General features: G+C 41.6%; 1 protein-coding gene across 2 annotated transcripts in view; it reads right to left on the bottom strand.

Annotated features, from left to right (window-relative positions):
* BAZ1A (bromodomain adjacent to zinc finger domain 1A) overlaps positions 1-16,471 on the bottom strand; it is a 98,931-nt gene that overhangs the window by 70,438 nt on the left and 12,022 nt on the right. For both annotated transcript variants that reach the window (XM_075844149.1, XM_075844150.1), the window contains exons 3-8: positions 15,691-15,969; positions 13,985-14,119; positions 10,102-10,203; positions 9,153-9,240; positions 3,396-3,521; positions 1,640-1,718 (exon numbers count right to left, since the gene is read on the bottom strand). In XM_075844149.1, coding sequence (XP_075700264.1) covers positions 1,640-1,718; positions 3,396-3,521; positions 9,153-9,240; positions 10,102-10,203; positions 13,985-14,119; positions 15,691-15,969 — 809 coding nt within the window. The remainder of the gene's footprint in view (positions 1-1,639; positions 1,719-3,395; positions 3,522-9,152; positions 9,241-10,101; positions 10,204-13,984; positions 14,120-15,690; positions 15,970-16,471) is intronic.

Below are 16,471 nucleotides of genomic sequence, written 5' to 3'. Positions count from 1 at the left end.
TCTTTGACGGGGGCTTTTTTGCTGCTATGTGCAGTCATAAATACTCAGCTGACCGCAGCCTATTTGCTAGCCCACATAAATTGTTGTAAACCCTGACAGCTAGGTTGTTAGTGTACATCAGCTGGGGGGGGAAGTGATTATACTGCCTGACAGGAATATTTACAGATACTTTAGATCACTACCAAGGCAATTCAGCGACCGGCCGCCCGATACAGACTGTGGCCCAGTCTATTCCCTCCTCCTGTTCAGTTCCTAGAATGCAGCAGTTTCAACTCTGCTGTGCTGTGTCTATTCATATAAGAGACACATGTACATGTAACCCATTACAGTCACATTAATACAGGGGTTTCTCCACTGCTGGGCTTCACCCACAGCCCTTGAAGGAACCTCTGGGTTCATGTGCAATCAGACTGTCTCATTATTGACACTGAGGGGGACAGTTATTTGCAATTACTTAACAACCCAACTTTTGGTTTAGGGACTATTATAGTTTCTTCTCTATTATAAAATAAGGGGGAGGTTAGACACATATATATCCTTTACAATCCGGAGCAATCTAAATCAGACATAATTTGTCATAGTGCGCCAATTTAGGGGACTTTGGCGCAACATCATTTTTCATCTAACATTGTTTTAATATAAATTTAATTATAAAGTATTTTTTATTTTTTTGCAATTACAAAACACACTACTTTTCCCACTCCCCGTTCCTTTATTCATATATCGACAATTGGTGGTGTACACCTAGTGTGAATTACTCTAGCATATTATATATAAAATTGTAAGAGGGTAATACCTATTTAAATATATTGAATCTATGGAATAGCCACCGCAGGAGCCGTCACAGCAGGGACAGTAGATGGCTTTAAAAAAGGCTTAGATAATTTCCTAGAACGAATAAACATCAGCTACTATATCAATGTGTATACATTTTTACCTTCCCTTTTCCCATCCCTTGGTTGAACTTGATGGACAGGTGTCTTTTTTCAACAGTACTGACTATGTAACATAAAAGCCCAAAAAAAACCACCACATCTGTATGCTTCCTTATGAAACCCACAATACTAGGTTTTTAAGTAGACGTTATATGCTCGTGTACAGCTTAACACCTGCGAATCTTAGTGCGGAAAAAAAAACAAAAAAAACTCCAATAAAGATACAAACTAGCTATGCGGTTTGAGAACACTAAAATGTGAATGTGCGAAGGAATTAGCAGCATGACACGCACTCTTCTTACTATTAATTAATATTCGGAACCGTGTTTTATTGTTTGTGTTTTTTTTACGTAAATTTCACCAAATAAGCCAATCAAAACATGTTAGGCTGAGAAGGTGTCCTATAAACCAAAGCACAGCGTGTAGCCTTAAGAATACTTAAAATTCCCCAGGTTGTCATATTGTATTTTCCAATACCACCTGCAGGCATTGAGAGTGGTTCCATATATTATATAAGGGCATTGCTATTTAAGTAATTTACGAAAGTATTGACAGGCTTGTTATAAAGCGCATGATACTATCAATGAAAGGCAATTAAGGGGCAAATAAGATGTATAAGTCAAAAGGTGCTTGACCAGACTGATGAATCTGAAGAAAGAAGAATTGTAGATCAGTCCCATAATCTGTGAATGCAGAACTCTTACCCATTGCTTTCATATCTTTCTTGTGCTGCAGGATTCTCTGTCGTTCCCTTGCAGCTGCAGCCTGCTTGGTTGCATTATCCTAAAAGATTTGAAAAATATACATAAAAAACAATTAAAAAAAAAATAAATATGTATATATACACCGACAGTACTGCACCTGCCCCTCTAGTCTAAACCCCACCACCCACAAAAAGTGGTGATTGATCGATATGCATTTGTTGCAGGTCTTACTGCAGGTTCTGCTGCACTTGGTGGACCAGATGAATACCTACCTTCACCTTTCCCAAAAGGGGCAGCAGTTTGTCAACAAGCACAGTCTACTTTGAACCCGCACCGATCACAAATTAGTATGGAACTATTTTAACAACCAGGATAGAAATAATGATGACAACTGCTATGAACCATACCTGTAAAATAATCTTAAAAGGGAAAGCCTCCTTAAAAGAAAAACTTTAAATCAAAACTAAAGTTTCTCACATGTTCCTTTAACCCCTTAAGAACAAAGCCAATTTTTTTTTCCTCCCTGCTTTCCAAAAGCCATAACTTTAATTTTTCGTCTACACAGCTGTATGAGGACTTGTTTTTTGCGGGACAGATGCAGTTTTTACATTGCACAATTTATTGCTCCAAATAATGTACTAGGAAACAGGGAAAAAATAATTTGAGGGGTAAAATGGGCAAAACCGTGATTACGCAATTTTTTGGGGGGTGGGGGTTTGTTGTTTTTTTACCACGTCCATCAGGTAGTAAAAACTACACGGTCACCTTATTCTACGGGTTGATACGATTAGGGCAATAACAAATTTGTGTTTTTTTTATTACAACTTTTACTAAATGTATTTGCTAAAAAAAAAAAAAGTGTGTCGCCATAATCTGAGAGCCATAACTTTATTTTTCAGCCGAATGAGCGATGTGAGGGCTTACAGTTTTGCGGGGAGAGCTGTAGTTTTTATGGATACCATTCATGCGCTTTTTTGATCATTTTTGAGGTGCAATTTGGGTGATAAATATATATATATATATATATGGTGTTTTGTTTTTTATGGAGTTCACCGAGCAAATTAAATAACGCTATAATGTTATAGTGTGGACTTTTACGGACGCGGCGACATCAGTTATGTTAATTTTATTCTTAACATTGCTTTAGGGGGTGGGGGATAGGAAAAGGAAGGTTTTTTGACATTGTAATATTGGTTCTAATCTCATTTAATCATTTATTTACAGTATTTAGAGATGGATACGGGTATTGTCCGCCCGAGCAGGCAAAGTTGGTATTGGCTCTAGCTACCAATGTTAGGCTGTGCTGAGGCATTATGGGATTTATAGTATAGCACAGAGGCAGAGAATGTAGGGTAAAATCTAAAATTCAAGATGGTAACTGATCAGAAGCTGCCAGGGGCTTGATTGTAGGTAAGTACTATGTATAGTGCGGGGGGGTTTTCAATCAAATTGGGGGTGAATTGATGGAAAGTGGTGTTTCTGCTGGTAGTCTTTTTTAAAGTTAAATCTAATTACATGGTATCCAGTTGCTTGAAAACATTAGAACTTAAATGTAATTTGTGGGTAATCATGGCAACAAGTTTTTCAATTCACCGCATCACCGCAGGGAAAATGAAGCATTAAATGGTGCCCTTTTAAATCAGCGGCCGTGCCAGGAGCACTGGAATGAGGGACCCGTTCCTCTATTAACCCAGAATAGTGTTAAATTTGAAAAAGGGTTTCCTAACCAGACAACTCATTTACACTTACAACTTACCCTTCTTAAGTGCTTTCTGGCTGCTGCAGCTTTTTTTTCTGCTGATAATATAAATCTTGGCGGCTCATCAGGAAAGAAGTGGAAGTAATTTTTCTCTAAGATATGATACTTTGCAATGCTGCTTGCCTATAAATGAGAAAAAGAACACATTGTTGGATTAAATTTGGAAACTTGCTTCAAATCTCAAGAACAGTCAATGCTTATTTGTAGCCCTCAGAGGACAATGTAGAAAAAATAAATAAATATTGTAGGATTTTTGGAGAACTCACCGTAAAATTATTTTCTTGTCCAGTCCATTGGGGGGACACAGACAATGGGAATATGCTGTTGCCACTACAAGGTGTGACACAATTTACAAAAAAAAGTTTTGGCTCCTCTTACAATATATACCCCTCTTTCAGGCACTGAGCTAGTCAGTCTATACAGAAGCAGTACAAAAATGTAAAAGAACAATATCAGAACCATAGAAGAAAACTATGTCCAACTAACAACCTTATGAATGTCACACCTAAAAAACAGTGAGAACTGTGTCCCCCAATGAATGGACAAGAAATGGACTTTACAATATTTTTTTTTTTAAAATCCTTTTCTCATTTATCTCATTGGGCGACACAGACCATGGGACGTCCCAAAGCAGTCCACATGGGTGTGTACTGAAAAGAAAGAACATAAGCATCGACTGCACAGACGTCCGCACCATGCGACCAAGGGAAGGGTCTACAGACGCAAAGGTATGTACCCTGTGCAAATTCGACCAACCAGGTATCTGCCTTGCAGAGTCTGATGGCGCATAACCCAGTAGGCACCAACCACCCCAGTGGAAAGGCGTAATCTGGAATGGGGGTTGCTTTTCTTTAATCCAGGAAACCTCACGAAGCGTCAACTGCTGTCACCGAGCGATTGTAGCCTTAGAAGCTGCCAAGCCAAATTGTGAAAGTAGCGATCGTTAGGGTGCACCAGCGATGGGCAGAAGGACCACAAAATGACATCCTCATTAAGGTGGGAAAAAACCACCTAGGGCAATGTGGCGGTCAAAAGTATCGCGGAATGGGGCAGACTCTGCTACAGAAAGAGTAGTGGTCTTGGCCGGAAGGGAGACAAGAGGATTACAGCTGGTGGTTTGGCCATTGAGGAAATATCCTTTGGAAAATAATACATCTGATTCAGGCGAGAGGTCTGGAAAAATTTCTTATCAGGATGCTTCCATTCCCTTGAGGTTACCTCTTAGAACTCCGAGGTTTGTGCAATTGTCTGGGGTGAAGGAAGGTGAGTGTCTTCACAGAGGGAGACTGTTTCGTATCCGTAAGTTGTAAGGTGCGTCTGACTGCAGTGATGAGACTGTCCACCGTAGAGGCCAACTTGGAATATCGCTCATCATCCAGTTCCAAAATAGAATGCGAGATTTCACCTTCGGACAAGGGGTGCTGGTGAGGGGAAGAAGCGGCAGATATGTCCCCTGGAGGGGGAGGGCATATTGATAAGACCGGTAATATGGAGGGCGGGTGAGACTGCTTAGGAGGTGTGCCACGAAAAGACGACGATGTGGACGAAGAGTCTCCAGAGAGTTTGTCGGCTAGGCAAACCAAGATGCCCATCATGGACTAGGTGACGTTGGAGAGCTCATTGACGACCCTGGAGAGGGAATGAGCCCATTGCAGTTCGATATCAGCACTAGGCGTGGGCATAGCTGGAAGTGGCTAAGCCAGAATGCATTACAAAGAGTCGGTTGACCACATTAACATTTTTGGCTACTCGTGGAACAGGCAAAACAAACCCCATAAAAAGGCACCTGTTGGAAGGATTTTTTTTCTGGTGTCTGACATGGCAGAAGCCTGACATGGCAGAAGCCTCGGGGAAAAGCTAGTGACTATGAGACAACTTAATACTGCAATTCAAGTCTGAGATTCCCTTAAAAATGGGTAATGGCTACTTAGAGTTACCTAGAGTACTTTAGGTATATGCTCTCCTGCTGTACTGGACTGCAATTCGCTACGCTGCTACTGTCAGGACCGAAGGGGGTGCAAAAGACAATCTACGAGTCTGGATAAAAACCATTGTCATAGTGTCTACCGCAGCAGTGCCTGGAGGTCATGACATGAGAGGCTGCGTCCCAGCAAGTCTGTAAAAAAACGGCACGTGAGATGACCCCCCACCTTGCCATGATTGGTTGTCAGTCATCACATGACCATTACCCACCAATTGCTAGGCAGAAGCACGAGCCTCGCCCCACTGAGCGCTCGAAAATGGTGTCAACCGTGGCGAAGTGGCGGCTGTGACATGGGACAAGGACCCCAGAAACTGTATCCTCTGGGAAGGCGCCTGCAGCCCGCCTACATCTGTGCTGCGGGTGGTCAGACGCAGATCACTGCACCAAGAAATATTAACGGGAGATGGGAAACTGTGAATACTCACCTGTCCTTAAGTCCATCCGCAGAATGGGAACCAGCAGTGAAAAGCCATTTGCGTGTGCCAACTTAAATTAGGAGGTATACTAGTGGAGCTGGGAAGGGGGACGAACCTCAGGATGGTGGGAAACGGGAGCTTGCGCTCTAGTCCCTCTTGCTTTCAGCATGGCATGGGGACATCAGTGCAATGGAAAACACTATACACCCGTCAGACGTTAGGAAAAGTAGGTGGACAGCGTCACTCTTGTTACCCTGCTGGAAGAAAATAGAAAGGTAAAAATAAAACACAGAAAAAAAGAAAAAAGACAGCTTACTGTACCAGCAGGGGTGTCTGCCTCCTACGGACATTAAGCTTAGACTCAGCTCTCAATGCCTGATGGAGGGGGTATATACACTATAGGAGGAGCCAATACTTTTTATTCATAGTGTTACACCTCCTAGTGGCAACAGCATATATTTATGGTCTTTGTTCCCCAATGAGAAGATAAAAAAAAGCTTTACGCCAGTTAGAATAAAATTTTATATATATATATATATATATATATATATATATATATATATATATATACACATACATATATAAAAATACATTCTGCACCTCTCCAAAAAAAAACAAAAAACAGAGCTTGACCACTGCCTAAGGGGCACAGTGTTTACCCCCTGTTGCACAAATTTTTATACTCAGTGTCACTAACTATAGACTATTTTACTACAGTCTTTATTCCAACCTGAAATTTACTAAAAAAAATAAATAAATAAAAGAAAGGAAACACAAGGTCTTACACACGAAGGCGTTCTTAAACAAACAATTTTGCTAATCAAATTATGTGAGAAATCCTGAATTTACACGTCGAAGCAGCAAAACCAACGAGCTGCAAATTGAACACAGCGTTGATGAAACACCAGCTGGGAGACGCTGTTTCATAGTTTCATGTTTGTGATGGATACACTGGTACACGGCTCGTTACAGTCCAGTTATGGCGAAGTTCATAAGGACAATGTGATTTTTTTTTTTTGCCACGTATCGCCGCAAAACCGCACCATTTTGTCGTGATATTACGAAAATTGCTATAAAAAAAACCAAAAACACATTTAGATCACGGCATGAAAACCCATCCTATCAGAGCGGTGTCTTGCAACGATCGTGCACCTGTGTGTCCATCAAACGACCAGGACAGATTTGTATCCACTGGAAGAAAACAAAGGTAACTATTAAATGAAGGCAAGTGGGTCTTCAAAACCATGATGAATTGATACACAAAATATACTGGAAATTGGTTTACCTTTTCAATTGTAGATAGAATAAGATTTGTCTGCTATAACTGAAATACATCACTAATTAGAAGCAGCCAGGCAGATCTACCAGCCAGCGAAGGGGCCACTGATGACAACTCTTAATCTTGTGTTAACACTTTTTTTTGGTGCGGTTTTGAATAAATGGTGTCAAAACCGGGATGTGTGAACACATCCCTATGAACTCCTACACTCCAATTTGTTTTAATGAGGAACAGTTTTGAAGTGAGAAACCATTAGTAGTGTTTTTTTCCTTTTAACGCCCTGACCACCAATCATAGCAAATATGAATTACTAGGCATCACTTTGTAACCCGTTAGAGACATTTGACGTAAATTTACATCATAGTCAGGGGGCAGGGGATTGTGAACTCCATACTTAGCAGGCGTTAGCTGCATCTTAGACAGTCGACACTTCATTGTAACGGCCAGGATCAGAGATGGCTTCAGCTCCGGACGACTAGCCACTTAAGACGGTCAATAGCAGCCACGGTACCTAAGCCACTAGAGACAGAGGGGGGGGGGGGGCCTCCTCTTCATCAAATAATCTTTTTTTTTTCTCAGGTTTCCCAGTACATTACAAGATGCCACTAAAAACTGCGAACAAGCCCACAAAAAAAATAATTACTAATAACTCCAATACGGCTGTGTAGGCGAAAAAAAAGAAAAAAAAAAAAGTCCTGGCTTTTGGAAGGAAGGAACGAACAAAAATAAAAAATGGCTGCGGCCCCAAGTTTTTAATATGATCTGGTTTGTAGGAAAACATCTTTAATACCCATATACAGCAGCACTGAGTTGTGTGATCAGAAAGGTCAGTCACACAGGGAGGGCTGTGGACATGTCCTCTAAGTAGACTTTTGAATTGAACTTTGTAGCACTATTAGGACAGATACAGACGAACGCTGCGTTTTGCGCGCGCAAAAACCATTTCACAGCTGCGTGTGTCATCCGTGTATGATGCGCGGCTGCGTGATTTTCGCGCAGCCGCCATCATAGAGATGAGGCTAGTCGACGCCCGTCACTGTCCAAGGTGCTGAAAGAGCTAACTCTTTCAGCACCCTCGACAGTGAATGCCAAACACAATATCGAAAAACCTGTTGGAAAAAAAAGAAAAAGTTCGTACTTACCGAGAACTTCCCGGCCGTTGCCTTGGTGACGCGTCCTTGGTGACGCGCCTCACCTCCCTGGATGACGCGCCAGTCCATGTGACCGCTGCAGCCTGTGCTTGGCCTGTGATTGGCTGGAGCTGTCACTTGGACTGAATTGTCATCCCGGGAGGTCAGACTGGAGGAAGACGCCGGGAGTTATCGGTAAGCCAGAACTTCGTTTTTTTTTTCTACAGGTTCATGTATATTGGGATCGGAAGTCACTGTCCATGGTGCTGAAACAGTTTAACTCCTGACGTCGTGTACCGATAATTTTTTTGCCGGGTTCGGCCAAAACGAGTTCGGCCGAACCCGGTGAAGTTCGGTTCGCTTGTCCGGCTTCGCTCATCGCAAAGACACTCCGTTTGGATGTTCGGAAACAGAAAAGCACGTGGTGCTTTTCTGTTTACATTCATCCTTTTGACAGCTGGTGCGCTGTTTCAGTCGGTTCGCACGGAAGTGCTTCCGTGCAACCTGCGTGGTTTTCACGCACCCATTGACTTCAATGGGTGCGTGATGCGCGAAATACGCAGAGTTATTGAACCTGTCGCGCTTTTTGCGCAGCAGACAAACGCTGCGCAAAAAGCACGGACTGTCTGTACTGCCCCATAGACTTGTATTGGTCCATGCGTGCCGCGTGAAAACCACGCGGCCCGCACGGACCGAATACACGCTCGTGTGAATCCCCCCTTACTTGGAGAGATAAAGATCTCACCAACCAAGTAGCTTATTTCTACCTTGATGGAAGCAGAAAAATATTTTATATATACTGGCTAATATTTGATATTACAAGGATGTGGCCAGAACTATAGGAACCATAAGAAATATAATTTTAGGAAAAACATGAAGATACCCCTAACATCTCATGATTGCTGTGCTTGAAATCAACACAATTGTTAAAAATATAAAAATTACCTTGGGCTTCACCATCCCATTTTGTATTTCACAGTGAAGTTTTAAAAACTGTTTCAGTCTTTCTTGTGAAAATAGAGAGGGCTTTCGACTAGAATGAAGATAGAAAAGCAAATAAACATAAGAATCGAACAGTTAAGACAATGTATTGTTGCTGCTGTGTGAGTAAGTCCCACACAAACTTTACAAAAGTGTGAATAGACATCGCGTCCTGGCTGGAGGCAATGTCTATTCACTCTCAAGACACTTCAGTAAAGTTAATGTGGGTGTATGTGACAGCACAGAATGATCTCGCGAGATCACGCTGTGCTGAGTACAAATGGACATGAAGTGTATGACGCTGATTGGTCAGCGTCATACACCTCTCTTAACAACGCCCACTTGGTCAAAAGTTAAAACACGCCCAGTTGTCTATTAAGAAATGAATTTTCAAAACAAAAACCACTGTTATCTACATTACAGCGCCGATCAGATCATGTAGGAGATAATGCACTTATAATCTGGTGACAGAGCCTCTTTAAGCCGTCAGCACTAGCTAAACTAATAACTAACAGAAAAGAAGCTCTAGAAAACAGAAGAAAGAAAAAGTCACTGGGATTCAATTAAAGAGAAGCAAGGAGTTGAGGCCCAAGTTTGTTAAACAGATATTGGTTTCAGTATCATAACAAAACGGTATATATCAACCTTTTAAAAGGCAAAACCTTTCTACATAGTCAAGTGCAGAGTACACGTGAAAACTTCAGCTCTACTTTGTGATTACATGCTAGTAAATTTATTTTAAAAAAAACAAAAACACGCTACAGACGGCTGGCAGTAATTTTTGGCAGATTGATAACGGACCTAGTGACTGCTGGAAAATTAGCCAAAGGGAAGGTATTCTGTATTGTAACGTCATTTATAAAGATCACAACATCAACAAACTTCAGTACTGGGTTCCAGGCAGCATACATACCTGACTTGGCATTGTTTCACAGTAACAGATTCATACATTTCTTTCACAACAGGTTCAACTTTGTATTTGATTAAAGATGCGTCAACTGGTTCTTTTTTTTCCCTGAATGGGAGGAGAAAAGCCATTATACTCTCCTGACATGTCTAGTTAGAGACATTTTATATATATATATATATATATATATATATATATATATATAAACACACACACGCATTATAAAGTTCCTGTTATTGCTCCTATAAAATTAATGGGGGAAAAAACTACTGACATAAAACAAAACGAAAGTTGGTTGAGGTGTGTTTGACCGTGTACACGAAGGTGTTACTCGGTTTCTCCACGAACCCGGATAGCTGATACCATTGACCACATAAGTGTGGCCACGGGCGCTCTCTCCTCGTGTGGATCTTATTCCTGTATACACATATTAGAAGATTTTTCTTTCTAAGTAGCCCCTATGATTTGTGATCGAATGGGGTATGGCCAATGAGGTTTACTTACATCGAGCGGATATACTGTGCATACTTGCTGTTCCCCACTTATGTTTATTGCGTTGTTTTTTTAACCTTCTTTTCCTATTTTATTGGTCCAGGACATTTTAATTATTTAATATGTCAAACCATGCACTGGGTTCTTCTATTTTAAATTAAAAAAAAAAAATCACTACTATAGGATTAAATAGGTTTTTATATCCTATCGATATAAGATTGTTAGCATGCGCAATGGACACTAGGGTTTGTTAAGACGTCTGTAATAGCGTCTTGTAACTTGGCAACGAGTCTTATACGTCACTTCCGGATTCGCCACCTTGACGCATGCGCATTTGACATCGGCGAACGATGAACACGGATGGCTTCGATTGGATATATAACATCAATTTATTTCGTTTTAACATGAATTAGGAATCAGGCTCCTGATTGGTGACTGGTCCTGCAGCCATAATTTTCAACACATCTAGATTATTGAATGACTTGTAATCATGCAAATTTCTTGCTTGATTTTAGTTTATATCAATTTACATATATAGATTTTTTTTTTTTATACCTTATGAATACCCTATTGAACTTTATACACTTTTTAATTATTACAATGAGGTTGATTATATGTATTAGCCACACTATTTAAACCACTGTGGATGTTATGTACCACAATGCTTGAAAAAGGTCCTAATGTTGGATTGAAACGTTGCACCTTGCTGTGTTGGCTCAATAAACCACATTTTTTCACGTTTCTCATTTGGAGTGCTGAAAGATTTTCTTTTGATATCAATACAGTCTTTGGATCATGACTGCTTTTGCTGTGCACCCACCTAAAGGAATTTTGTTTTTGCTGCAAGCCACTGTCTTTTCTGCTAGTGTATATATACGACGGAGGCCAAAAGGACACTTGTACGGTCAGGTTAATGGAGCCCTATGGACACGTTTAATGTGTACGTAGGGAGCTTTCCCAACGTGCACGCTAAGAGTAGGGCCAAAACATGTGAACAGGGCCTTACCAGTTGGGGGTACGTACCTACACAGACTGACACCTAACCGTTTGTTATTGGGGGTTTTTTTCCATTAATTTATAGGAGGAATAACAGCAACTTTATAATGCAAATATGAGATATATATATATCATATTTGCATGATAAAGTTAATGTTATTCCTCCTATAACATACTGTTTGGCCCTACACTAAGGCCTCATGCACACCACCGTATTTTTTCCCACCCGTAAATACGGGTCCGGTGTCACACGTATTCTACCCGTTTTGCACCAGTATTTACGAACCCGTGCCCGTAAATATGGGTCCGGTGTCACCCGTATTCCACCCGTATTTACGGGCACGTTTTTGGCGGCAAAATAGCACTGCACTAATCGGCAGCCCCTTCTCTCTATCAGTGCAGGATAGAGAGAAGGGACAGCCTTTTCTGTAATAAAAGTTAAAGAAATTCATACTTACCCGGCCGTTGTCTTGGTGACGCGTCCCTCTCTTCACATCCAGCCCGACATCCCTGGATGACGCGGCAGTCCATGTGACCGCTGCAGCCTGTGATTGACCGGTGATTGGCTGCAGCGGTCACATGGCCTGAAACGTCATCCAGGACGTCGGGCCGGATGTCGAGAGGGACGCGTCACCAAGGCAACGGGCGGGAGACCGGACTGGAGGAAGCAGGAAGTTGTCGGTAAGTATGAACGTCTTTTATTTTTATTTTTTACAGGTTTATTCTGATCGGTAGTCACTGTCCAGGGTGCTGAAAGAGTTACTGCCGATCAGTTAACTCTTTCAGCTCCCTGGACAGTGACTATTTACTGACGTCGCTTAGCAACGCTGCCGTAATGACGGGTGCACACATGTAGCCACCCGTTATTACGAGAGCTCCATAGACTTCTATGGACTGTCCGTGCCGTTATTACGGCCTGAAATAGGACATGTTCTATCTTTTTCAACGGCACGGGCACCTTCCCGTGAGAAAACGGGAAGGCACCCGTCGCCAATAGAAGTCTATGAGCCCGTTATTACGGGTCGTAATTACGACCCGTAATAACGGGAGTTTTTACGGTCGTGTGCATGAGGCCTTAGCATGCACATTGGGAAAGCTCCATACGTACACGCTAAACGTGTCCAATAGGGCTCCATTAGCCTGACCGTACAAGAGTGTCCTTTTGGCCTCAGTCGGTATACGTTTCTTCTGGAGGAACGATTTACGTAGTATACTACACTATTCCATACAGCGTGGTATGTGAACAGTGAGGTCAGGGGCTCCCTCTAAGAGCGAAATCCCCTGCCAGAGCGTCGGCAAGGCTCTAGCTGGGGATTCCACTACAGGAATAGCTACTGACATCACTGTCCATATGGACAGTGACGACAGAGGGTCCTCCGGGAGCAGAATCCCCGGCCATATGTTGCCAACGCTCTGGCCGGGGATTCCGCTCTAAGAGGGCGCCCCTGACGTCAATGTCCATATAGGAGATTTCGCTCCTATAGGGGACTACAGTGGTGGCATCTACAAGGCGGGGGGTGGTATCTACAAGGTTGTGTGGCACTATACTAGAAGTCCCTGCATAACCTAGGAACTGCTGTTCCGTACTGTATTATTTTGTTGAGTACAGAACAGCAGCTCCGCAGGGAAGCAGGGAGCAGATGGGGACAGAACGGGGAACAGCTTCTCAGACGGAGCGGACTAAGCAGGTGACGAGGCAGAGCTTCCTGCTGCAGCAAGACGCCAAGCCACCACTAGAGAATAGATTCAACGATTCTTTTAAAAAACAGAATGGTCAGCAGCCTTGAGGGCTTGGATTAATCACCCAGTCCTAACAATGCGTACCTAACTTTTCAGAGTAAGCCGTTGTGTGTGTGTACTTGAGGAATAACACTATCCCTAGCCATTATAGGACTTGTATCCTGCATTATTAACCGTTTTCCCCTCTGCAGGCTCTCTGAAGGAGATTATGCAGCAGTAACTAGTGGTCTAGCTGAGAATCCACAACTTGGGTGACAGAAATGTTACCAGCAGCCTGTCTCTCACTGTTTCTGCTTCCTCCCCCTCTATAGTTGTTTGCTGACTCATTCTCCTTTTGCTCCCCCTCCCCATAGACTTGTATAGTAGGCAGTGTAGGGACACACCCCCAACTTCTGCACCCTGTCAATTCTGCTCTGTAACCAGGATGGAATTTGCTTGACAACAGGGGTTGGACAGCAGATTAAAAGAAGGGACACCTAGTGGCAGTAACTTCACACAGAATTTGCCTGGATAAAACTACATTTTAACAGCAAGTAAACTACAAAGTTGTGCTATATCAGGTATACTATTAGATTAGCATAAGTTGTTTGAAAAATTAGTGTCCATTTTTAATGTTAGGATCATATGGTAATCCGTAATAAATTAAAATTTTATTAATTACCAGCTATCCGGAACATCCTTAGGAGACTCATCATCGCTGTCACTGATAACAATTGTGTCGCTGTGGATATTGTGCCCATTTGTCATCCCGTTCTCCTGTGGTGGAAGTTTAATCTCCAAAATAGTACACTCCAACCTGACAAAATAGTAAATCAGTAATAAATGCACTATGGAAGGCAAGTTGTAACAAGTCGGCACTGCTTGAGGAATACTCTCTAACACACAAAGGCTTGAAATATCGCATGGATCTTGTACTGTTGCATCCTTTGTTCTCTTTCATGTGGAATTTGAAGGGAAACACAACAATAAAAGTTTTCATGCTGGAAAAACTAAACTTGTTAAGAATTAGGATTTCGTTTCTTACAGTAAGGAATACAGAAATGCTATAAAAAGATTACATGAACGGGAAATACACAAAAGTATTGAAAAATATACAGATGAAGCAAACTACACCCAGCAGTCACCTCCACATACTTCTACATGGTGCTGACTCACAGCACAAGGTGATGATCTGGAGTTTACAAGCGATGCCACGTGAGGAAGACAATTCACCTGCCCATAACACATCCAATAAGATGGAGTAGATAATATGTATGTGATGTATTTTGTTATGTCTTTGAATGACAATTTAGATAAATTAGCCATAATTCACTTGAGGATCATTTATTCATCACTATGTTTATTCTACAAGGGGTCCCCAACGTTTTGCTCAATTAACTCAGCATCTAAAGTGCAGACATTTGTAATATTCAAGAGCTAAACATTCACATCCATGCATTACTGCATACATAGGCTTTAATGCAAGCACCTAGGCTGCGGTGTGAAATTGCAAGCATGAACACAAGTCTGTCCTCCAAAGTTTCAGCTCAGCGATCACATTTTTAGCACTAGAATAATTCTATACATTGTAACAAACTGTAGTTGTGTGAGCAGGACTAGGCATTGTAATAGGATCAAGCAATATAATCTGCTGATCTGGTTGGGCGGTTAATGAATGGAAATGTTTTTGTATTGAAGGGTTTTCAGCCTTGAAATGTAAAACATTTACATTCACTAACAGTACAACCAGATCAGCATAATATAATACATCGCTTGATCCTATTCCAATGCCCGCCTTGTGCATTTTTATCAAACATTTTCAGGTGACTTTTTTTATAAGAGGTCATGTGTGTACATTAGGAATAACATAGTTTCTGGCCTTTATATGACTTGATATATATATATATCTGTTTTGCCGTTTTCTTCTCTGCAGGCTCTCCCTAATTCTCAGTTGTCACTGAGCTACTGGGTGCTAACTGCTATCATGTCTTTTATACATTGCACACACAGAAGAGGAAAATCCTGCTCCCCTCTTTCTTTGTAGCACTCAGAAACAGCAGCAACATGGAGGACATCACAGCAGTAATGAGCAGTGTAGCTGTGAATCAAGCATGGAGGTGAGAGAAAACCGTTATCAGAAGCTGCAGCAGCATCTGTCTTTTCTGCCTCACTCAGCTGGGCAGCTGTATCCTAATGGCACCAGGACAGCCACAGGGACCATTATTAACCAAACATACACTCCTACAGATAGCAATTCAAATAATGGATACATATGTGGGAACTGTTGAAAATGCAACTCCTATATTTAACATTTAAAGCAGCTAAAAGAAGGTGAAGCTTTATTGCAAAATACATTTCAATATTGAATCAGATTCATAGTCACATTACCTTGCACCACTGTTTCTCATTACAGTTACTGTTTCACCAATAAAGAATCGGTCCTTCACATAATCAAAGACATCATCACATAGATCAGACAACCTCTGATGATTGGCAAGTGTAGCGAGGTATAACACAGGCACGAGTACAGGCTCAGGGAAATTCAGCAAGCTTCTTTTCACTTTCTTCTCAGATTCGAGTGCCTCTTGGTAAGTAAGTCCAGATTTTCCAGTAAAAGAGCAGCTCCAGACAAGACTGTTGCATAGGATAGTGCGTTCGAAAAACTCACTGTAATAAGAAGAGAGGGGATAATATATCAAAGATTAGTATAAAGTTCCCACAAAAGTCCAATCACAAAAACGCTGATCTAGAATTACAATCTATAACGGACGACCAGTTTTCTATAAACATTTCTTATAACGTGCAGTCAAGCAATCCTAGTTTGGGAACATATGGTTTCACAAAGGAAAACATGACAACATATATACCATGTCGATTTTCATACTAAATGGACAGTCCTCCAGACTCCATGTTGTGATATGGGAGCAGGAATATATAAATATCTGTTTACAGTAGGGCAGCACTGTCTTATTTAGATTACAGAATACGCTTTAGGGCTCACAAAAACTGCCATATCAGGGGTCCATGTTGTATGGATCCGTGCTATGGCACCAATAGAAATCTATGATCCCATATTGTACCTCCACATGTGGATGCATAGAGGTTTTTCCATATGAATCCGTGAAGGTGGAGTGGGGCCTAGTTGTGGCATGCTTCATTGCATGTCGCA

This window comes from Rhinoderma darwinii, chromosome 12 (genome assembly GCF_050947455.1).
Source record: "Rhinoderma darwinii isolate aRhiDar2 chromosome 12, aRhiDar2.hap1, whole genome shotgun sequence".
NCBI lineage: Eukaryota > Metazoa > Chordata > Amphibia > Anura > Rhinodermatidae > Rhinoderma > Rhinoderma darwinii.
Note: the sequence above shows the minus strand (reverse complement) of the source record. Positions and strands in the feature narration are given on the sequence as shown.